The sequence below is a fragment of the Mustelus asterias genome, chromosome 11 (assembly GCF_964213995.1).
Source record: "Mustelus asterias chromosome 11, sMusAst1.hap1.1, whole genome shotgun sequence".
Classification (NCBI taxonomy): domain Eukaryota; kingdom Metazoa; phylum Chordata; class Chondrichthyes; order Carcharhiniformes; family Triakidae; genus Mustelus; species Mustelus asterias.
In genome coordinates this window covers 100,526,624-100,551,985 of record NC_135811.1, presented here as the reverse complement: position 1 = coordinate 100,551,985, position 25,362 = coordinate 100,526,624, and the positions used below count along the sequence as shown (strand labels likewise).

Below are 25,362 nucleotides of genomic sequence, written 5' to 3'. Positions count from 1 at the left end.
TGCACCCGACTTTCCCACATGATCAGACCCTCCACTTTCTCTCTGTGCCTTTGGCTTAATATCAGAGGGAACCATTTAGTTAAGGATGCACACGAAAGTCTCTGGTGGTCTTGTAGCTGTGTACACATTGTGTGGTCTTATTAACGGTTGCGCATTTAGATGAATGGGTGACTAGTGGCAGAGTCCCAACTCTTTAAGTCATAAGGTTTTGGCTTCAAGCCCCATTCCAAGACTTGCACACATAATCTTTGCTGACACTTCAATGCTGCACTGAACACGATGCACATCACCAACAAATGACTGCACCTCAATGAATAATTCACTGGATGTGAAGCGCTCTGGGGCTTCCCGAGCATTGGGGCAACTCAATCAATAGATGCAAACTCGTTCTTCCCTTGCAGCCAGAGAAATAGAAATTGGATTTAAGAGCAGTAATTTTAGTAGATCTCAATGTGAAGAATGTGTTTATCTGCAGTTTCGTTCCTGGTCTTTATTCAGATATGAATCACACTGTTCACTCTCTGCCAAGTAAAAGAATACGCCAGGAGAGGGAAGCTTGGAAAAATCATATTCATAGAGTCATAGAATCCTACAGTGCAGAAGGAGGCCATTCGACCCATTGAATCTACACCGACCACAATCCCACCCAGGGCCTATCGCCACAACCCCATGCATTTAGCCTAGCGAGCCCCCGCCCCGATACTCAGGGGCAATTTAACATGGCCAATCCAGCTAACCAGCACAACTTTGGAATATTCGCGTGCCAAATAGCCCATTCATCAAAAAACTCTTTAAGAAAAAATATTGAAAGCGCAGTTTTTCATCTATCAAAGGCTGTTGTGTGTTTTGGGATAGGTGGGATCTTCCTGTGCCTGTCGTAGCTCAGTTGGTAGCTCTCTCACACACACGCTCCTGTGAGTCAGAGAGCCCTGGGTTCGAGTCACTCCAGGACACGAGCATAAAAGTCAAGGCTGCCACACCTGAGTAGTCATGATGTGGAGATGCCGGCACCTGAGTAGTAACAGGAGTGCTGCACTGTCGGAGGTGCCGTTTTCCAGATAAGATGTGAATCCGAGGCCTCATCTACCCTCTCGGATAGATGTTGGGTGGCACAGTGGTTAGCACGTCTGCTGCACAGCGCCAAGGATCCGGGTTCGATTCCAACCTTGCGAGACTGTCTGTGTGGAGTTTGCACATTCTCCCCGTGTCTGCGTGGGTTTCCTCCGGGTGCTCCGGTTTCCTCCCACCGTCCAAAGAGTGCAGGTTAGGTGGATTGGCCATGATAAATTGCCCCTTAGTGTCCCAAGATGTGTAGGTTAGGAGGATTAGTGGGGCAAATACCTGGGGTTACAGGGATAGGGCCTGTGTAAGATGCTCTGTCGGAGAATTGGTGTAGACTCAATGGGCCAAGTGACCTCCTTCTGCACTGTGGGGTTTCTGTGTAAAAAGGTCCCATGACACTATTTTGAAACAGAAGAGTTATCCCCATTGTTTTGGCTGTTTATTTATTCCACCATCAGTCTCCCATAAAAACTAGGTTATTTGGTCATTCTCACGTTGCTGTTTGTGGGAGTTTGCTGTGTGTAAATTGGCTGCTGCATTTCCTACATTACAACAGTCACTACATTTCAAAGTGTGTCATTGGCTTTGTGATGTCCTGTATTTTGTTCTTCTATTTATTAATTGCATTGCAGTGTTAATGTAAGCCTACTCGTGACTAATAAATACATTTTACTTTAGATCACCCCTCAGTCTTCTCTGCTCCAATGAAAACAATCCAACCTCTCTTCATAACTTAAACGTTCCATTCCAGGCAACATCCTGGTGAATCTCCTCTGCACCCCCTCCAGTGCAATCACATCCTTCCTATAATGTGGTGACCAGAACTGCACACAGTGCTCCAGCCGTGACAACCTGTTTTCTTTGTGTGATGTTGATGGAGAGATAAGTAAACAGCCAGGACCCTGGGGATAACTCCTCCACTCTGCTTCATAATAGTGTCACGTGATCTTTTCACATCCACCTGAGAGTGTAGACAAGATCTCAAATTTACATCTTATCTGGAAAATGGCACCTCTGACAGTGCAGCACTCCTCTGGTACTGCACTGCAATGTCAGTCTTGATTATGGACTGGGCCGACAATGACCTCCTTCTGCACTGTAGGGATTCTAAGGTACTATTAAATTCAATTTGGCTGAGACACCTATTCAATAACAGCAGCTTGTGAGCTTTATCCTCAGATTGTACCATCTTCTACAGTTTAATTATGTACTCAAGCACACTATTGACTTAACAATTACTCACACATGGGAGTTCTACTGTACAGTGTGTTACAAATGCAAACCGATGTACTACACAAGATTAACATCTATCTAAAGAACCCTTTGTTGAGACGCATTTTCCTTTCTGATAACGCAATGCCACATGAAAGTATGAGTAAGGTTAATTGTTGTGTTCTATACCCTATGTAGGCGTATCTTTAATGTGTGATGTCAGTGGTTAGCACTGCTGACTCACAGCGCCAGGGACCTGGGTTCAATTCCAGCCTTGGGTGACTGTGTGGAGTTTGCACGTTCTCCCCGTGTTTGCTTGGGTTTTCTCCTACAGTCCAAAAATGTGCACGTTGGATGGATTGGCCATGCTAAATTGGCCCTTAGTGTCCCAAGATACGCAGGTTAGATGGATTGACCATGCTAATTGCCTTCGTGTCTAAAGGTGTACAGGTTGGGTGGATTTGCCATGCTAAATTGCCCCTTAGTGTCCCAAGATGTACAGGTTGGGTGGATTGGCCATGCTAAATTGGCCATGTGCTGACAGATCAAGGCATGCGCAGTGGCCACTCAGTGCTATGCTGCCGGTCTCTCCAGCAGGAATAGATTCACGCTGGCACACTCTGCAGTGCACAGAGTGTGGGAGATTCATTTTTGAACTCCCGCTGAAAAAACAGCATGATTTACTCCGGTTTTTACCCAAATTCGACACTTAGAATTTTTTTGGGAGAATCGTCCCCCCATGTCTTTCAGTGAATCGAACCCACTCTGCCATTCACTTAGATCACAGCTGATCTCTCAAAGTTCCTGATGGGATAATGGGCGGGCTTGTACGGCCTCGCTCGAGCGACACTGGAGAATCCCGCCCGAGGTCAGCGGACATTTTCATTGTCCGCCCCTCACCCACTCTGATTCCGTGGCAGATGGGGCAGTAGAATTCCGGCGAAAAGATTTGTTTACTGTTGTGACAAGTAGGCTTACATTAACACTGCAATGAAGTTACTGTGAAAAATCCCCAAGTCGCCACACGCTGGCGCCTGTTTGGGTACACTGAGGGAGAATTCAGCATGGCCGATGCATCTAATCAGCCCTACTGCACATTAGGCCACAGACTTTGGGTTAACTATTCTCTTTTAGGGCTCAGTACTCTCCATTTAAAGGTGGACATGCACATTTTGCACTTGCTTTGTGGCCCACATCGTGTGAATAACACCTGCTCGAAGGTACTGTCAGTGCAGCAAAAGAGCTGGCGTAAATCCAATGCACAACAGAGCAAAAGAGGACATGTTTAGCTATTTCAGTGCGCACATTAACCTGGACGCAGCAGCATGTCTCAGTGTGATGATGCTGGAGTTGGGGAAGGATTAAACAGGCACTGAGGATCACTGTGGCCCTGTGTTGTGCCAAGCAGCCTGGCTGATATAAGTGCCAAGTAGCTACTTTAGCCCGCTTCTTCCATCAAGGTCTGCATTGACTTGAGTAAATAACCATCGCTCAGTAGTGCTGTCTGTGTGAAAACCACCAACTTTGAAAGTAAATTCTTGCTTAAAAGTAAGATGATGGGCTGAATTTTACCAGCCCTTTAGGGGTGGGCTAGAATCATAGAATCCCTACAGTGCAGAAGACCCATCGAGCCCGCACCGACAACAGTCCCACCTAGGTCCTACCCCCGTAACCCATGTATTTATCCCCTGGCGCTCGCTCCAATCCCGCCCGAGGTCAATGGACCTTTGCATGGACCACCCCCCCCCCCCCCCACCCCACTCCACCCGCTACGATTCCCATGGCGGGTGGGCCAACCTAATCCGCACATCTTTGGTCTGGGTGGCACAATGGCTGGCAAAGGGTGCAAGACAGTGGGTGATATAACCATTGGCAAGATGGTGGGAAAGATGGCAGATGGCTTGACTGCAGTCATTTGATCCACGTAATGGCCTCTACCTACCTCCACTGGTATTTTATCACTGCTTGGGGAGACCTATGGAGATCAGCAGGTAAACCCAGGCAGCCCCCTGGCACACTCGAAGAACAAAAAATAGGCCCTATGGCCCACCATGCCTGCGCTGACACATGACGCCTTTCTAATATTCCCATCGCTGTCAACAGGGTTTATGGACCCTCGCCCCACCAGGGCCGGAAAACCCACGGCAGGGGGGGGTCACTGTTGGTGTTACCGGAAGATTCCAGCCTATATGTCCTTTTTGTAGTGTATCTATTGTTTTTTTCTGGTAGGTTCCTCATTGTTCAAGTATGTCCAAGCTGTAAATAATTTCAAATTTAAATGTTGGGCGGGATTTTCGCGTCCTCCTCACGCCGTGCTTTGAGACAATGGAGGTGTCCTGCCATTGGCTGGTGGTGAGATCTTTTGCTCCCGCCGTGGCAAAAGGGTTTCCTGTTGTTCGTACCCTCTGCCACTGGGGAATCCCCAGCGGGCAAGGGTCACGGTCAGGACCAGAAGATCTCGCCTGCGGGACCACATCGGAAATCCCACGTGTTGTTGTTAATTTAACATGGAGAATTCCCTGCCATTGGACTGGGCATTGTCTCATAATGTTGGAGTTTGGCAATGCCTTCTTTGGAAGGTGCCTGACCAAGTTAGAAGAAAGCAGATGGTACAATTAGAATGGCGTTCTGCCGAGTTAGCGTGCGCTTCAGGGAGACATTCTGCATCAAGTTTGCTTCTTGGACGTATCATCAGTAGTTCCGAAAAAGGATAAAGAAAGACATCCATTTCCACAATGCCTTTCGTGACCTCAGGACGCTCCAAAGTGCTTTGTCGTCAACGAACCACTTTTGAAGTGTTGTGATGTCGGAAACACGGCAGCCAATTTGCCTAACCTCACTTAGAAAACTGGATAAATGTGTTAATAAAAGGGCTGATCATACGTGGGTTTTAAAGGAATGGGTTTAAAGGACTTTCTTAAAATGGAAGGCTTTCCTGTGGCAATAAAACAAAACTAATTTCCACAGAAAAAATAAGCTTTTCTGTGCACTTAGTGGGTGTTTTTAATGATCTAGACAATAAATCATTTGAAAGTGAAGAAATTTGTTGCTTTTGACCCATTTCTCTCTATCCATTATCAAGAGAAAATGTCCAAGTATTTTTTTTTCAGCAATAGGTCATAAGCACTTTCATGCATTCCATCAAACTTTCTCTTCTTGTCCAATTCGGTTTTCTACTTGTTAAATCAAATGTGTGTTTCATTGCCAAGATTTGCTCTTGCTTCATCCTCTGGGAGACTGTTCTGTTACATGGATAATAATGAGGAGTGTCTATTTATTTTAATTGCACAGCCCCAGACTCTCCATTGTTATCATTGTAAATGTTAAGACGATAGCTGTTCATTAACCTATTAAAGTCTAGCCAGAATAAATCCTTTAAGTCCGATAACTAGTCCTAGTCTCCTATTATGGTGCTAATAATGGGGGTAAAAAGCTGACGCAGCTTGATGTGGTTGGCAGGGGTGCCTCTGATCAGCATGGGCAACCCAATCTGAGCTGAGCCTGAGGTACTGAACGATGGCCTGACACTTGCGTTTCATCTGCCCACAGCTGAGGGGAGGCAATGGCCTAGTGGTAATATCGCTGGACTGTAAATCCAGAAACTCAGCTAATGTTCTGGGAACCCGGGTTCGAATCCCGCCGTGGCAGGTGGTGGAATTTGAATTTAATAAAAAAATGATCTGGAATTACTGATCTACTGATGATCATGAAACCATTGTCGATTGTCAGAAAAACCCATCTGCTTCACTAATGCTTTTTAATGAAGGGAATCTGCCGTCCTTACCCGGTCTGGCCTACATGTGACTCCAGAGCCACAGCAATGTGGTTGACATTCAACTGCCCTCGGGCAACTCGGGATGGGCAATAAATGCTGGCCAGCCAGCGACAGCCATGTCCCACGAATGAATAAAAAAAAAAGCTTCCTTGAGTTGGGCATGCGAATTGTTGCATAACCTCCTCCAATTCACTCTTTTGCTCACCTCAGAACTGCACCCACCCTCTTGCCTTGCTCCTGCCATTAAAAAAGTATTTCAGAGACACAAGTTGAAGCCAATCCCAATCTTATCAGCATATCCTGCCTGTTGTCAGCATTTGTTGCTCATCCCTAGTTGCCCTTGAACTGGGCGGCTTGCTGGGCCATTTCAGAGGGTGGTTAAGAATCAACCATATTGCGAGGGGTCTGTAGTCACATGTCGACCAGACGAGGTACAGACGGCAGATTTTGAGTTGTTCCTGTTATGCCTGATCTTCCCTTTCGAATCCACACTGTCGGCGTGATCTTACGACATCGTCCCGCCCGACTTTATGCGTGGTGAGGTGGTAAGATTGGGCAGGAGGTGAAAATCGAGAAATGCACCCGGTTTTCTGCCTCCCCCGCTCGAACCGGCCCTGGGCGCGAAGCCGATTTAAATATCAATGACATGTTTAGCACGACCTCGGGACGTTCCAAAGGGCCTTACCTTAACCACCTCGCCGGGTGAGGATCTCCCGGCAAGAATCATGGATCGTTTCCACCAGCAGAGACCAGATGTGATGGCCTTGCTGGGGGGATCAGAGGCCATTGAAGCCCATCGGATGGTTGGGGGCAGTGCCCATGGGGCAGTGTCAGCCTGGCAGTGCCCACCTGGCATCGGTTTTGCATTAAGTGCCATAAGACTACAATTCCAAACTTGCCCAAAAACTCTCCTGTTTTCTCGCTCGATCGGCACTGAGAACTTTTTCCTTTTATAGTTTATTTATTAGTCACAAGTAAGGCTAACATTAACACTGCAGTGAAGTTAGCGTGAAATTCCCCGAGTCACCACACTCCGGGGCCTGTTCGGGTCAATGCACCTAACCCGCACGTCTTTCAGAATGTGGGGAGGAAACCCATGCAGACACGGGGAGAATGTGCAAACTCCACGCAGACGGTGACCCAAACCGGGAATCGAACCCGGGTTCCTGGCACCGTGAGGCAGCAGTGCTAACCACTGAGCTACCGTGCTGCCCCATGACACAGTATCGCATTCTGTGATTCTTTTAATCAGACACAGATTCTTCCTCCCCCCTCGCCCCTCAGTGTTTCCGTACTCCTTTGCCTCATTCATCCTTGGCAGTGTCCTGTTTCAGCACCTCTCGCTGCTCCCTGCATTCCTTTGCTGCTTCCCTGTGCAGCCGTACAGCTGAATTGTATCTCTTTATCTGCTTTTTCTGAGCATGTGCAAACATTTTAAACACTGCTGTTTGCCCTGTGCTCGAAGTATGTTTGAACAGGTTGTTGATCTCTGAGTAAATATTCGACCTTTCCATTCCGCCATTGTCAGGATTTCGGGGGTTTTAGTCCCAATATTTTTCTGGGGCTTAGTGTATAATAGATTGTGCATTTATTTACCTGCTCATTGTCTTGGTAATTTGTCTGTGGTCATGGTCTCATCACTTTCCAACTGTATCGCATTACCCCTTGAGATCTTTCTTGACTTTGGAAAGGTGTAGAATAAACACTCTTTTTAGCTGATAAACTGCCAAACAGATTGATTAAATAGCAAATGGAATAGTGGCAACCGTATGTTGCAGATTTGCAGTATATCCCATTACATTGGAAGCTGTTTTGACATTCCACTATATTTTTATTCAACCTCCTTTCCTACTCCCATAGACGCCACCTGCAAAGTAGTTTCTAATTGTAGACCCATTTTATTGCCATTTTTACGACATGTTCCTCCTTTATTATTCTGCAATAAAATCCACTAGAAAGTTTGAAGTTTTATTAGTGTCACAAGTAGGCTGATATTAACACTGCAATGAAGTTACCGTGAAAATCCCCCCAGTCGCCACACTCCGGCGCCTGTTCGGGTACACTGAGGGAGAATTTAGCAATGGCCAGTGCACCTAACCAGCACGTCTTTCGGACTGTGGGAGGAAACCGGAGCATCCGGAGGAAACCCACGCAGACGTGGGGAGAATGTGCAGATTCCGCACAGAGAGTGACCCAAGCCGGGAATCGAACCCCGGTTCCCTGGCGCTGTGAGGCTGCAGTGCTAACCACTGTGCCACCGTGTTGCCCCACTTAATTTCCAAGGAGTGGCCTTCTTATCCTTGGAACCAAGAAGTACTTGTATTTCCCTACGATGAACTTCACTTGACATCATTCTGATGATGAAGTGGAAATTTAATCCATTCCTCAGGGGACAGGTCACAACAAGTATGTATATATGAGGATGTGTATAAAAATCATATATAATAGTCACATCATTTACGAATAGTTCATTGAGAGCTGATGAGTAATGGTTTATGCCAGTAAACGTAGCCTTATTATACAGATGAGGTTCAGTCATAGTAAATTAGATGTAAATATCACCAGACTCGTGTATAAGTGTATCAGAGTAAATGTGGTGTCTCAGAATAGTGACGCCACCCCCTCCCCCACACGCAGGTTCATTTCCCTCATTCTCTGCTGGGTTTTTGATCTGATCTGCGATGGTCCTCAGCTCCCTTCCAATTGGAAGGTGGCAGATTCCACACATCTCACCGTCCTCTCTCCTGAGGCAGTCCCTCGGGATCGGGGACGCCTTGCTTCGACTCTGGTTCGTTGGGTTTTGAGGTGGCTGACCAGTCGAATATCCCATCCGCAGACTCTACCACACACGCGGGGCGGTTGGTGCTTGAAGGGTAGATGGGTTGTTTGAGGGTTTGTGCATTCCCTCTAATGCTCGACTTGACCTCTTCATGTTCACGATGAAGGGGGAAATTTTCCCGTCCTGCCCTCCACGGGAATCCTAGCGGGTGGAGGGGGGCGGGGGGGGGGAGTGGGAGTATGGGGGGATGGATCATGCAAAGGTCCATTGATTTTGGTACAGGAATGATGGGCAGAATGGCCTTTCACTGTGCTGTGTCATTCTATGATTCAAAAATCTAAGTTCAAAGGGTAATGGGATTATATTTTGCCCTTTTCTAATGGCTGGAATAATCCTACAGCTGCTCCCCAGTAACATCTGGTGCCAAATTAGGGTGACTTTGGCACATTCTCTCATTGTCATAGAGTCATAGGGGTTTACAGCATGGAAGCAGGCCCTTCGGCCCAACCTGTCCATGCCGCCCTTTTTTTTATAACCCTTAAGCTAGTCCCAATTGCCCACATTTGGCCCAAATCCCTCTATACCCATCGTACCCATGTAACTGTCTAAACGCTCTTTAAAAGACAAAATTGTACCCGCCTCTACTATTACCTCTGGCAGCTTGTTCCAGACACTTACCTCTATGTGAAAAAATTGCCCCTCTGGACCCTTTTATATCTCTCCCCTCTCACCTTAAACCTATGCCCTCTAGTTTTAGACTCCCCTACCTTTGGGAAAAGAAATTGACTATCTAGCTGATCGATGCCCCTCATTATTTTATAGACCTCTATGAGATCACCCCTCAGCCTCCTACGCTCCAGAGAAAAAAATCCCAGTCTGTCCAGCCTCTCCTTATAACTCAAACCATCAAGTCCCGGTAGCGTCCTAGTAAATCTTTTCTGCACTCTTTCCAGTTTAATAATATCCTTTCTATAATAGGGTGACCAGATCTGCACACAGTATTCCATTGTGTTTGGCACCTTCCCAAATGAGCGTTCCCCATTTTGGTTGGCCAAAAGCCAGGGTCTCCCGTGGCCGAGCGGGTATGTTTGACCTCTTCAGGGATGCTTTGTGGACTTGCATAAGATGTCCTATTATTGCCCTCCTGGGATTCTCCTGCCTGGAACCTGGCCACGCTCTCAGACAATAAAGATGCTTAACCCAAGGCGAAAAAAAGTTTGGAAAAACGTAAGAGGAAATTGCACCTTTGAGTGAAAGGGAGGTGACAGCAGGGCAGGTTTCTCCATTGGCCTCAACATTTCTGTGTTCCTCAGGGATCCAGTAACCCTTATTGGAATGAACAAGCACGTGAACATTGGATAGGATTGGGTTCAGCTACGATGCACTACAAACAAATAGTTATTAACGTCACTGCCTTGACTCATATAGGGAAATTGGTTAGTGGGACAAGATACTGGGAGAAAGCCAACGTAGTCAAGGAATCATAGAATCATAGAAACCCTACAGTGCAGAAGGAGGTCATTCGGCCCGTCGAGTCTGCACCAACAATCCCACCCAGGCCCTATCCCTGTAATCCCATCTATTTACCCCGCTAATCCCTCTAACCCACGCATCCCGGCATACAAGGGCCAATTTACCATGGCCAATGCATGTAACCTGCACATCTTTGGACTGTGGGAGGAAACCGGAGCACCCGGAAGAAACGCACGCAGACAGGGGGAGAACGTGCAGACTCCACGCAGACAGTGACCCAAGCTGGGAATCAAACCCAGGTCCATGGAGCTACGAGGCAGCAGTGCTAACCACTGTGCCACCCTAAGGATACAGTCAACCGTATCCTTAACAAATCGTTAACTCCAGTAAAAGAGGGGAGCAGGGGAAATGAGAAAAAATCCCTAAATTGGAAGGAGGTAGACACTAATAAAATTTCAAAGTTTAAAAAAACTTGTTTAAAACAGTCACGCCAGTTGTTGCGTCATCCAGAACCTTCAGTTGTGTTCTTGCCCTTCTCATTTCCTCTGCCTACCCACCCATCATTATTCCACACTACCTTAATGAGCTTGCTAACCAGATTGAATCAGAAATGCCACAGGAGCTGACAGATCAAGGTAACCACTCGATGTAGTTTGACTCTGCACCTACGTCAATCCCGTACAGGGGAGGATCATTTTCTCGTCATCTTTCCCATGCACAATAACCTGTGTTGACAACTGCTGGACGATGTTGGGTGGCGTCCAAGTAAAATATAGGTGGTGATATGAACAGGAGTTCTGTATCTACCATGATGGATGGGCCTGCAGCGAAAATGGGCAATTGCAGTTCACGTTCTGCCCCTTCACCAGCTGGACTAACCGTCCAGTTGAACCCGCCGTCTGCCCATGCCTCAATAGGAGCAAGGTGACAAAACACTCACTCTTCAGGTTTGCCTATGACCAGCCTCTGCTTAAGGACATTGGACTTAAATAACTGAGATGTCTCCCTGTAGGAAGAGGGTGTGAGCTTCCTATTTGGAGAACAGTAACTCCACATTGTTGGATTTCTCATCATCTTGGATTGAACATTTTCTTTTTGCAAAATTATACTTTATCCGTAAAGGTTTTAGTGTGTTGGTTGAGGGGATGTTGGCCAGGGGGGATCTCCTCTCCTCTCCTTCATGCTACTGGGATCGCATAAACCCACCAGAGAATGCAGACAGGGCCTCGCTTTAATGCCTCATCTAAAATGTGGCATCTCCGACAAAACTCCCTCAGCTCTGGAGTTCTTTTGCTCAAGTTCCTGGAGTGGGACTTGAACATACAACATCTGATAGAAGAAAAACATCAGCCATGATTGTATGGCGGAGCAGACTTGATGGGCTGAGTGGCCTAATTCTGTTCCTATGTCTTACGCGTACAAACATTTCAAAATGGCCGTCACACTAAGTGCAATAGTATTCAAGTTCTCTACATACATCAAGTTGCCCTCCGAGGTGCTTCTGAGTCTGAGGTCACGTACCAACCAACTCAAGAACATCTTCTTCCCTGCTGCTGTCAGACTTTTGAATGGACCTACCTTGCGTTAAGTTGATCTTTCTCTACACCCTAGGTATGACTGTAACGCTGCATTCTGCACTCTCTCGTTTCCTTCTCTATGAACAGTATGCTTTGTCTGTATTGCGGGCAAAAAACAATACTTTTCACTATGTTAATACATGTAATAAATCAAATCAAAATACAGTCAAAGAAACATTACAGACATTTCAAAATGGTCATTTCAAATGGTGCAAAGGGAGTTAAGTTGTCTACATAGATCAAGTTGCACTCTGAGGTGCTTCAATTGTGACACATGTAATATTCACCGTATACATTCAATCCGACCAGGGAGGAGGCGTGGTGTTCTATACAGTTCCACTCCCCTTGTGGAAGTTAAATTGTTCAAATTAAAGTCCATAAATCTCTGTCAAGCAACGGAAAATGCTTATCAGCATACAGGCCTCCTGTGGGGTCAGTGCTTGCGTATTTAGCATGAATGGCTAACCTTCACCTGCACAAATCCTGTAAATATTCTGTTTTTCGGCCTTCACCAGAGGATGAGAAAAATCAGAGTTTTCCATAATGGAATACAAAGGCAGGATATGGGGACATGCTATGCAAATGAAGGATTAGCGGGAGACAGTTTTCACTACATAAGAAAGGGCGAAAAGCTAGGGTATGACTGGTGAATAAGTATGCAAATAAAGGATTAGAAAAATTACTTGTTTCTCATTTGCTGTAATTAACTATAATTGCCAGGTTGATTGTATGTAACTTGAGAGACACTCTGCAGAGGGCTGCAAGTCTGTTTCTCCTTGTGCACAAGTAATTAAAGCTTGTAAGATTGAATACTCGTCATGTCTAGCGCTGTTTGTACCCAACTCGGCTGTAGTACCTATTAGTGTCTAATGTTGCTGGTACCCTAGATCTCCCACACCCTCAGTTCACTATGGCTGGAACGTCTTAGACAGCGACCTTCCCCCATTGCACCTCTTTGATCTTAAGCATGATTTCTGTGCCTAATTTTCAACAAAAAAAAAATGCACTAGGGCATGGGCCATCACAACAAGGTGATAATGACCATATAATCTGAGTTTTAGTATGTTGGCTGAGAGTTAAAGGTAAAGTTTATTTATTAGTCACAAGTAAGGCTTACATTAATACTTCAATGAAGTTACTGTGAAATTCCCCTAGTCACCACATTCCGGCGCTTGTTCAGGACAATGCACCTCACCAGCATGTCTTTCAGACTGCGGGGAGGAAACCGGAGCACCCAGAGGAAACCCACGCAGATACAGGGAGAACGTGCAGACTCCACACAGACAGTGGCCCAAGCCGGGAATCGAACCTGGGTCTCTGGCGCTGTGAGGCAGCAGTGCTAACCACTGTCATATTGGTGGCGGGGGGAAGGGGGGGGGGGTGGAATCTCCTCTGCTCTTCTTCGCGATAACGGGATCTTTTAAATTCCCAAGAGAATGCAGACAGGGCCTCACTTTAATGCCCCATCCAAAAGATGCCGGGCGGGATTTTATGACATCACTCGGACAAGATCATAAAATTCCGCCCGAGGCCAATGGACATTTCATTGTAAGAGCCTCGCCAGCTCCAATTCCGTGGCAGGCAAGATGGTAGAGTACCAGCCACCATCTCTGACAGCACCTTCTCAGTCCTGGACTGCTTTTGTTCAGGTTCCTGGAGTGGGACTTGAACATACAACTTTTTGAGGCAGGAGTGCTATGAACTGAGTTATCGCTGACACTGTAAAGTTTATTTATTAGTCACAAGTATGGGTTACATTAACACCAATGAAGTTACTGTGAAATTCCCCTAGTCGCCACACTCCAGTGCCTGTTCAGGTCAATGCACCTAACCAGCTCATAGTTCAGAATGTGGGAGGAAACCGGAGCACCCTGAGGAAACCCACGCAGACACGGGGAGAATGTGCAAACTCCACACAGACAGCGACCCAAGCCGGGAATCGAACCCGGGTCCCTGGCGCTGTGAGGCCGCAGTGCTAACCACTGTGCCACCATGCCACCCGTTACAGGGTAGTGCCCAAAACTGTACTGGAATACTCCTAAGTGCGTCATCGTTGCCAGTGTTTGTACAAAATGTCAAAAGTATTTCTTTAAAATCTCATTCCACAGGGAATGATGTGGCATTGTGATAATGTCACTGGACTAGTAATCCGAGATTAATGCTCTGGGGATGAGTCCAAATCCTCCCACAGATGTTGGTGGATTTGAACTAAATTAATTTTAAAAATCTGAAATTGAAAGCTAGTCTCAGTAATGGTAACCACAAAAGGATCATCAATTGTTGTAAAAGGCCACCTCGTTCACTAATATCCTTTAGGAAAGGAAATCCTGTCTGTGCGGAGTTTGCACCTTCTCTCTGTGTCTGTGTGGGTTTCCTCCGGGTGCTCCGGTTTCCTCCCACAGTCCAAAGATGTGCAGGTTAGGTACATTGGCCATGCTGAATTGCCCCTTAGTGTCTCCGGATGCATAGCTTTGAGGGATTAGCGTGGTAATTATGTGCTGTTTCGTTTATAAGGCTTGGGTGGGATTGTTGTTGGTGCAGACTCGATGGGCTGAATGGCCTCCTTCTGCACTGTAGGGATTCTCTGGTTACCTGGTCTGGCCTACATGTGACTCCAGATCAGTGGATGACTCTTAGCTGCCCTCTGAAATGGCCTAGTAAGGCACTCAGTTCAAGGACAATTAGGTGATGGGGAACAAATATTGGCATTTCCATCAAATCCCATCAAGAATAAAAGAATACACTGTGCCTCTGTATTCACTCCTGTGAACAGGGAACCCAATATGCAGAGGCCATTGAATAGGTGTGTTTATATTCCTGGTAAATGATTTTCACTTTGTGTATTCATGGAATCTTATCTTGCAATTAAGAGATTGCCTGGTCAGAGAAAAACAATGTTGTTTTGATGCTGGTTTGAATTGTGTGTGTAAAATGAAGACAGATATTTCCTGTGATACACCTCAGTGAAAGAAGTAGGTAGCAACCACAACATTTTTATTGTGTGATGCTACTAATTTTTTTGCCTGTCACAATCCCTGACGCAAAATGTTTAGTGGTGGTGTACAAGACTTGCGCAGTTTACAGTTAGCTTATGTGTATTCCAAACTTAAGTTGCACTGCAGGAACTCACCAAGGTTCCTTAGAGTCATAGATTCATAGAGTCATCCAGTGCAGAAAAGGTCCTTTGGCTCACCGAATCAACACTGACAACATCTACCACTAAAGGCGCACTAACCCCATTTTCCTGCACTTAGGATGCACCTGAGGCGGCACAGTGGCACAGTGGTTAGCACTGCTGCCTCACAGCACCAGTGACCCAGATTAGATTCCCAGCTTGGACCACTGTCTGTGCGGAATCTGCATGTTCTTCCCGTGTCTGTGTGTGACTTTCCTCCGGGTGCTCCAGTTTCCTCCCACGGTCCGAAAGACATGCTGATTAGGTGCATTGGCCGTGCTAAATTCTCCCTCAGTGTACCCAAACAAGTGCCGGAGTGTGGCGACTAGGGGATTTTCACAGTAACTTCATTGCAGTGTTAATGTAAGCCTACTTGTGACACCATCAAATAAACTTTTAAACATCTGGAACTCCGTTCCTAACAGCACTGTGGGTGTACCTTCACAGTAAGAAGTTTAACAACACCAGGTTAAAGTGCAACAGGTTTATTTGGTAGCAAAAGCCACACTGTGGACCTTCACCTCACGGTGTCCCTTCACCTCAGTGACTGCAGCATTTCAAGAAGGCAGCTCAACCAGCACCTTGTCAAGGGCAATTAGGGATGGGCAATAAATGCTGGTCTAGCCAGCGACACCCACATCCTATAAATGAATTTTAAAAAGATGTGGCAGCTGGTCAGTTGTTTGTGTCCAGCTGTTTTAAGGCAGATGTGGGGACAATTAAAAAATAGCATGCTGAATAGGCTTGCCTTTATATAGCGCCTTATATAATAAGAGGATGTCTCGAAGCGGCACGGTAGCACAGTGGTTAGCACTGCTGCTTCACAGCTCCAGGGTCCCGGGGTTCGATTCCCGGCTCGGGTCACTGTCTGTGTGGAGTTTGCACATTCTCCTCGTGTCTGCGTGGGTTTCCTCCGGGTGCTCCGGTTTCCTCCCACAGTCCAAAGATGTGCGGGTTAGGTTGATTGGCCAGGTTAAAAATTGTCCCTTAGAGTCCTGGGATGCGTAGGTTAGAGGGATTAGTGGGTAAAATATGTGGAGGGAGGGCCTGGGTGGGATTGTGGTCGGTGCAGACTCGATGGGCCGAATGGCCTCCTTCTGCACTGTAGGGTTTCTATGTTTCTAAGTGTTCTACAGCCAATGACGTATTTTTGAAATGTTGTAATATAGGAAACAATGCCTGTGCTTCGAAAGTATTTAATTGGCCGTAAAATGCTCTGGGGTATTCTGAGGTTGTGAAAGTCACTTTAGAAACGCAAGTCTTCCGAGAAGAGGTGCTACTTCGATAAATAGAAATTTGCATAGGAAAGAGACTGGAACTGGAATTTTTCCAGGAATTTCTAGGAATCATAGTGGGTGGGTGGCGGGGGGGAGGGGTTGGGGAGGGGGCGGACCATGCAAAGGTCGATTAACCTCGGGTGGGATTTTCCGGTTTTCATGGAATTTCAGTGAATCCCTACAGTGCAGAAGGAGACCATTCGGCCCATCAAACCTGCACCGACAACAATCCCACCCTATCCTCGTAACCCCAGACATTTATCCTGCTAATCCTCCGAAACTAGGATCAATTTAGCATGGCCAATCAACCTAACCCGCACATCTTTGGAGTGTGGAAGGAAACCGGAGCACCCGGAGGAAACCCACGCAGACACGGGGAGAATGTGCAAACTCCACACAGACAGTGACCCGAGGCCAGATTTAAATCCGGGCCCCTGGCGCTGTGAGACAGCAGTGCCAACCACTGTGCCACGGTGCCGCCCATAGGATTGTTGTCAACGCAGTCTCAATAGGCTGAATGGCCTCCCTTTGCACAGTCGGGATTCTATTGGTCAGAAAGCTGTTGTTTTTATTCATATTATGCTGTTGAATTGAATGTTGAAATTAAATCAGCCAGATGGGACTTTGGTTTAAATCTTGTCTGAAAGACAGCTCCTCCGTTAATGCAGCATTCCCTCAGCATTACACTGAAGTGTCAGGTTAGACTGGCTGCCCTATATTGGTATGGGGTTTAATCCTATGGCCATCTGAATCAGAGGCAATAATATTTCCTATCACTGAGCCAATTGAATTAGGTTACTGTAATAAGTCTTCAGAGGCAGAAATCCCTTCACCAAAACCCCTTTATTTACAATCCCAACAGCAGTACACAGAGTGCTTTCAGTCAGCAGTCTACCTTCGGGAGTGCCAGAGGAACTGACACTCCCAGTTAAATACAAGGAAAAGACTCCCTGATTGACCCATCAATTGACTCCTTAATTAGGGACATCTTTTTGTGTACATTTTTTTGTGACTCCTTAATTGGGATTTCATATTCCAATAGGCCAACCTCAATGGCCTGATTGAAGTCATTACAGTTACTTTGAAGTATAATTATCCACAGCTGCAGGGAGAGTTTTTCTGTATGTGCAAGCAAAATTTAAATTTGGCAATTTCATCTCTGTGCAGAATGATGAATTCCTGTACAAGCGCCGTGGTATCAATCAAGAGGCAGATAGTGAGTGTGGGGAGGGGGAGAAACCTTCGGTTCCTCCAATAGGAGAGGCAACAAGAAATGAATGATCTCCCTGATCTATACTTGTCTTTGTAAAGAGCCACTGAGGGATTTTCTCCTCCGATCGCAGCTCGCTGAACACAATTACATTTTGATATTCTCTCACAGTTACACAATGCAAACCTCCACAGCAAAACTGAAGAAACGCATGACAGCCAAGTGAGGGATTTGAAAGAAGAACCTCATCTTCCGATTAGACACTTGGCAAACCTTTTGGACTTAACATCGAGTCCAACAACTTTCCATAATTTTAACTCCCACCTCTCCCCATGCGCCAGTCTGTATCTTGTTCTCATAGAGTCATAGAGGTTTACAGCATGGAAACAGGCCTTTCGGCCCAACTTGTCCATGCTGCCCTTTTTTTTAAACCCCTAAGCTAATCCCAATTGCCTGCATTTGGCCCATATCCCTCTATACCCATCTTACCCATGTAACTGTCTAAATGCTTTTTAAAAGACAAAATTGTACCTGCCTCTACTACTGCCTCTGGCAGCTTGTTCTCATGTTTTGCTTTTGGACAGCGCTGGTCTTTATTCTGCTACTAACACCTGCTTTAGTCTTTAAAACTATCATTACAATTCTGTTTGTCTTGTTTTCCATGACATCTTTGTCATTTAACCTCTATGGACCTCCAACCTATCCCTGACATTCTACTTTGCTCCACCTGCTACCACCCTCCCCCCACCACCCCCTCACATACCCCCCCCCACACACACACGTATATATACACACACCCACACGCGCACCCGCGCGCGCGCACGCGCGCGCACACTCACACACACACACACACACACACACACACACACACACACACACACACACACACACGCATATACACACACACCTTCATAGGATAAAACATAAGAGACATTTCAGGTGCATGGATGGGAAAGGTTTAGAGGGATATGGGCCAAATGCAGGCAAATGGGACTAGTTCAGTTTAGAAAACCTGGTCGGTATGGACAAGTTGGGCTGAAGGGCCTGTTTCCATGATGTATATCTCTATGACTCTAAGGGCAGGATTTTCTGGCCACGCTCGCCCTAAAACTGGAAAATCCCGCCCGGGGTCAACAGACCTGAGGATGGACCACCCCCTGCCCCTCTCCCCTCCTGCCCACTACGATTCACGTGGCAAGAGGGACGGGAAAATCCCATCAGATTTCTACTCCTCTCCAGTTCTGATGCAAAAGCAACTTTAGACTCGCAACATTATCTCTGTTTCTTTCCCCGCTGATGCTGCCAGGCCTGCCGAGTTTTTCCAGCACTTTCTGTTTTTGTTATGGGGGGGGGGAAGCGGCGGTGGATGCCAGTGACATTAAACTGCGAATAAAATAAGTGAAGCTTGGAAACTCTTTGGTGAAAACCACCCAAGCGCCAGCTCTTACACCCTTGTTGGACCTGCCAAGAATTTCTGCACCACGCCTGTTGATACCTATATTCACAGCTCCTCTTTGGAGCTGTAGGCCAAGGCTCTCCCAGTTAGCAGCTGCAGAAGTTCCTGAGGGGTGAGACGCCTCAATTGTGTTCTTCCTCACACCTCATCACGAGAGCTCAGCTCCTGAAGGCTTTTGGTTTTTTTGGCTACCATTCAGTTCCCAGACATCATTACCATCAGGACACCAGAGAGTCATTAGCTGCAACGAGATCCGCACAGTTAGAGTTGTGTATGAAATATTTATTTATATATGTTAGCAAGTTTTTAATCTGATGGTTTTTTTTCTTGTCTTCTTACAGAAATTTTACTGGATGATTTCCTTCTCACCCACTCGGTTTTCATGCCAACTAACAAGCTGCTGCAAGTTTTGCACAAACAATATCCTTCCTTTGGAAAACATTGCCTCACCCTTCATTATTAACTCAAACTGGGAATCTATGTCTGTGTGACAAGACCTGTAATATTCCTATCATCACCTACTGGGTAAAATGTCATTCATCCACAAACGCGCGTACATCCAAATTAATGATCATCCTCGGCTTTACATATATTTATTTTAATTAGAGACCTCCCGTAATCTTTGGCATCCGAACACAACTCTTTCATTTTCATTTTCTTTTTCTTCTCTCTTTCATGTTCTCTCTATTTCTTCTGAGAAAGCTAAACCTCCTTCGCGCCCATTTTCGTTTACCTTTGAGGGAACGGATTTCAGGTCCCAACCCGTCGCATCCCTTCTCTCCTCAAATACGCAAACCCAAAAGCCTCCAGAGTCGACATTAAGGTTTGCACATCAGGGTCCTCGGCCTGTTTTAACTGGACGGGGGACATGCCCACGCTCAAATATTTGGGGTCTAACCATCTCGCTCAGGTGGCTATATGGTTCGAGTGTGATGAATAATGATGACAATAGCTCAGATTCAAGCCCCGCCCCCCCCCGCCCTCCCGCCATACTGGCTGTGCCTCCTCGCCTTGCACCAGGTTTCATGTGACCCCCCCCACCCACCCCCACAAGCTCTTTATAACCAATTGTCTGTCTCAAATGGAGAGAGCTATCGATGGCCCTTTGTGGACTATGACTAATTACTTACTTACTAATGTGGCCAAACTAGGGATCTTCAACAAATATCTCCTCATGACTCTAGAAAATATTGGAGGCCACTGTGGCTCGGAATTGCCCCCATCCCAGATCCCCCCCCTGTAGGGAATACTAATAGGGTCAGCCCGCCAATTCCATGCATGTGAGACCCAATGAGCCTTTGGCCAATGTCTATGAACATTCGTTTCCATGTTGACAGAAAATTCACCTGATGAAGGAGCTCCGAAAGCTCGTGATACCAAATAAACCTGTTGGACTTTAACCTGGTGTTGCGAGACTTCTTACTGTGCCCATCCCAGTCCAACGCCGGTATCGCCACATCATGACAGAAAACTGGCATGGCTGCCAATTTCCTGGCCATCAATCCCAGCATGCACTTCTACATGTCACTGCCACCATCCGTTTTCTCACCCAAGTGACTAATTTTCACAAATGAGCCTTTATAATGAGACTGTGACTCTCCTGTAAGGTAATTCTTAAAACTTATCTTTATAAACTTTTGATCATCAATATGTGACTCATAATTATAATGCTTCTGTGAAGCACCTTGGGGTGTTTCATTAGATTAACGGCACCATATAATTATATGTTGTTGTTGTGAGACAAAGCAAAAAAGCTAAGCCCTCATCTGAATGGGCTGCTTTGAAATCAATTTGGAGAGAAATTGTCTTTTTCCACTTCACCAAGTGACTCGGAAAAATATACCGGCATTGGAAGCAATCCAGAGAAGGTTCCCTAGGTCGATTCTGGGTTTGGAGGGATTTTCTTATGAGGAGAGTTTGGGCCTGTACTCATTGGAGTTTAGAAGAATGAGAGGCGACCTTATCGAGACACCTCTGATTCTCAGGGGACTTGACAGGGTGGATACTGAGGGGTTGTTTCCTCTTGTAGGAGAGTCTCGAACCAGAGGGCACAATCTCAAGAGAAAGGGGTCATCCATTTAAGACAGAGATGAGGAGGAATTTCTCCTGTCAGAAGATAATTCATTTGTGAATTATTTACTGTAGAGGCTGGGTCATTAAAAGTGTTCAAGGCTGAGATAGACAGATTTTTAACCAGTAAGGGAATCAAGGGTTATGGGGATAAGATGGGAAAGTGGAGTTGAGGATTAACATATCAGATCTCATTGAATTGCAGAATAGACTTGATGGGCCGAATGGCTTACACCCGTTCCTACGTCTTATGGACTGGTGCTGAGAACAAGAACTGCACTTTGACCACCCTCATTACTGAGGTCAGTCATTTCAGCTCTGTCCGCGATCGAACCGGAGCCCCTCCAGCCCTGCCTTGGCTGAGCTCCCATTAAGGCAATGTATTTGCCTATCAAATGTTGCTCCCACTAACCCAGGCAACGCTCAGTCATCCAGGACTTCCATTAATGATGGGGATCTAGAGGAATGCAAGTCTAAAGCAGTCTTGTTATGTTGTCGTAAGCTTAATAATTCTCTCTCATAATAACCCCAGCCACCCTGTTCTTCCCTAAATCCCATCCTAATCCCACACTAGCAATGTTGTTGTGGCTGCCGGGCTACACATTCCACAGATAGCAACCTGTTATTGCATGTTATGTTTCTATGGAGCACTCAACAGTGAGGGTAAAGATTGAAACACAGTCCCTTAGAGACCAGATTCAGTCCCTGCATCAATTAGGTCTCCTCCATCTGGCGGTGCAATAAAATTTATATAATGCACTCTGAGCTTTCCTGATGCATGTCTAGTGGGTGAATGCATGACTCGGTGGAGAATTGAGGGACTCAGAGGGACTCCATGCCCAATGCACCGAATTTGCTGAACTCAGCCGAGACAACCGTGGGAGCACTGGATTCAATGGAACCAAGGAAAGATATCAGTTCGAGTTAACACTCCCAATCACCATCTTGTGATCTGTGTCGCACGTGTTTGCTTGTGTCTGTACGGTACTATATTGGATGAGGATTAGCTTGGGTTTAGACCCTTCTCTAATGGGCAGGCAAATTAGAAGCCAGAGGGCTGTCCACACCCATGGAACAGAATAATAACAAGCATGAGTGCCCTCGGGCACGGTGGCACAGTGGTTAGCACTGCTGCCTCACATTCAATTCCAGCCTGTCTGTGTGGAGCTTGCACGGCCTTCCCGAGTCTGCATGGGTTCCATCCGGGTGCTCCGATTTCCTCCCACAGTCCAAAGATGTGCAGGTTAGGTTGATTGGCTAAATTACCCCTTAGTGTCAGGGAGATTAGCAGAGTAAAGGCAAAATACCACGGATACTGGAATCTGAAACAAAAACAGAAAAGGCTGGAAAATCTCAGCAGGTCTGACAGCATTTGTGGGGAGAAAATAGAGTCAGCGTTTTGAGTCTGGATGACCCTTCATCAGAGTGGGGTAAATACGTGGGGTTACAGGGATAGGGCCTGGGTGAGATCGTTGTTGGTGCAGGTTCGATGGGCTGAATGGCCTCTTTCTGCACTTGTAGGGATTCTGAGAGGAGGAGAATTTGATATTGAGCAAAGAGGACATCACCTTCTGATTGATGGAAACTAAATTATAGACGGCGCTGAGCAATGGGTGATGGAGCTCAGCAGGCTTGAGTGCTATAATGGCGGGTTTGACATAAACCAAATACCTGGTTCACTAGTCAAGAAACTCAATACCTAAAACTACCTGCACAAGTTATATACCACTTCCATCTAGAAGGACAAGGACAAGCAGATACATGGGGACACCACCACCTGCAAGTTCCCCTCCAAGCCACTCACCATCCTGATTTGGAAATATATCGCCGTTCCTTTGCAGTCGCTGGGTCAAAATCCTGGAATTCCCTCCCTAATGGCATTGTGGGTCAAGCCAAGCAGGTGGATTGCAGCGATTCAAGAAGGCAGCTCACCACCACCTTCTGAAGGGCAACTAGGGATGGATAATAAATGCTGGCCGGCCAGCGACACCCATGTCCCACGAATGAATAAAAAAATAGAAGGAACACTCAGTAAAATAATAAACGATGCAACCGCATCAGAATTTCTCACCATATCTTCAACGGCAACTTTTTGCATGTAGCTATCTGATTTCACCCATTCCTCCTTGCACTTCTTCCCTTCAATGAGCTATAATGGGCGTGCCTTCTGAGATTTCAGAGCAATTTTCCTTAACAGTGTGTTACGTACTGCACGAGCGCTTCCGAAAGAGCTGAAAACTGGAGTGAAGCTTACCTTCAATCGAAGAAACAGACAGTCTTGAGGGTCACAGTCGAATGGGCAGTGAAGTGTAAGGATCTCCTGCTGGAAGACGAAGTTGCTGTAAAGTTGCTGAAGGTAGGAGAATGGCCCTGATAAATGTTTATCTTTGTATCTCCTGACTGAAGCTCTGCTCCTATACTGTGAAAAATATATCCAGTTAAAATATTAAAATATACCCAGTTAAAAAATTATAAACTGTAGGTGCAGGAAATCTGAAATTATCATTATTGTTTGACATACTGTTTCATGCTTAGAGGGTGAATTCTTCATCGACTGTGCTATAATACATTCCCTCATAGATTTCTGGGACTACCCTGGTTTTCCAAATGAATCATAGAATCCCTACAGAAGGAGGCAATTTGGCCCATAGGGCCTACACCGACAACAATCCCACCCAGGTCCTATCCTCGCAACCCCACATATTTAGCCTCCCAATCTCTCCTGACAATAAGGGGCAATTTAGCACGGCCAATCCACCTAACCTGCACAACTACAGACTGTGGGAGGAAACCAGAGCACCCAGAGGAAACCCACACAGACACGGGGAGAACGCGCAAACTCCGCACAGACAGTGTGACCCAAGCCGGGAATCGAACCCAGGTCCCTGGCGCTGTGAGGCAGCAGTGCCACCGTGTCACCCCATCTGCTATATTCACTCATAGATTTCTGGGATCACCCTATTTTTCCAAATTGGCAATGATGTTAATTCTAACTGATAAGGCTGCTCTAAAACGCAGAGCTATAGGTATGATAATGTTCTTCATGACATTATGAGCTACATATATGTATGTCAGCTGTGTTTTTTTTTGGAGCCTTTGAATCATAAGATTCTGAGATCAACTCCCACTTCATAGCTTGAGCACAAAAATCGAGGCTGACGCTCCAGTGTAATGCTGATGGAGTGCTGGACAGTCAGAGGTGCTGTCTCTCAGGTGAAACGTTAAACAGTGGTCCCATCTGCCTGCTCAGTTGGATGTAAATGATCACATTAAATTACTTTGAAGAAAACAAAGTGGTATTATCGCTAGACTATTAATCCAGAAACTCAGCTAAAGTTCTGGGGACTCGGGTTTGAATCCCACCATGGCAAATGGTGGAATTTAAATTCAATTTAAAAAATCTGGAATTAAGAATCTACTGATGACCATGAAACCATTGTCGATTGTGGGAAAAACCCATCTGGTTCACTAATGTCCTTTAGGGATGGAAATCTGCCGTCCTTACCTGATCTGGTCTACATGTAACTCCAGAGCCACAGCAATGTGGTTGACTCTGAACTGCTCTCGGGCAACTAGGGATGGACAATTCTGGGAGTCAGCAGAAAACAGGTGCTACAATAATTGGAGAATGTAAATTGGAACTATTCTTCCAGATCTCAAGCAAAGTTAAAGAGCCTGTTAAAAAGAAAATCTTGTGTTTGTATATCACCTTTCATGGCAACAGGATGTTCCAAAGTCCTTTACAGCCAATGAAATACTTTTGAAGTCTAGTCACTGTTATGATGTAGGAAAAACAGCAACAGTTTGTGTGTAGCAAGTTCCCACAAACAATGATGTGATAATGACTAGGTACCTATAATCTGTTTCTGCAATGTTGATTGAGGGATAAGTGTTGGCCAGGACACCAGAGGGATCTCCCCTGCTCTTCTTCAGATTAGTACCATGTGATCTTTTACATCCACTTGAAGGGCAGATGGGATCTTGGATTAACAAGGTCCAAACCCCCGCCCCCCCCCCCACCATCACCGTGAGTTTTCAGATGGGGGGTGTGTGCGATTACATGGGTGGGATTCTCCCCAAGATCCCGCCCACCCTGACCTGGAAGCAGTTTTGTGGGACGGGAAGGGGCTTGTGGGGGCAAGATCACCCTTGAAGGCTCCTAAGTGGCCACTTAATGGCCACCTAAGGGCCTTTTCCCACCCAGCCTCAATTTTAAGGCTGGCGGGCGGATAACAGATCAGGGGGCAGGGGGAATAGAAACATTTAAAAACCTACATCTCGGGCGGGAAGGAGTGA

At 46.2% G+C, this 25,362-nt stretch overlaps 1 protein-coding gene across 1 annotated transcript in view; it reads left to right on the top strand.

Moving 5' to 3' along the window:
• Positions 1-25,362, top strand: part of rapgefl1 (Rap guanine nucleotide exchange factor (GEF)-like 1) — a 114,549-nt gene that overhangs the window by 44,946 nt on the left and 44,241 nt on the right. Inside the window, exons 3-4 of the mRNA XM_078224134.1 lie at positions 19,338-19,416; positions 23,272-23,422. Coding sequence (XP_078080260.1) covers positions 19,338-19,416; positions 23,272-23,422 — 230 coding nt within the window. The remainder of the gene's footprint in view (positions 1-19,337; positions 19,417-23,271; positions 23,423-25,362) is intronic.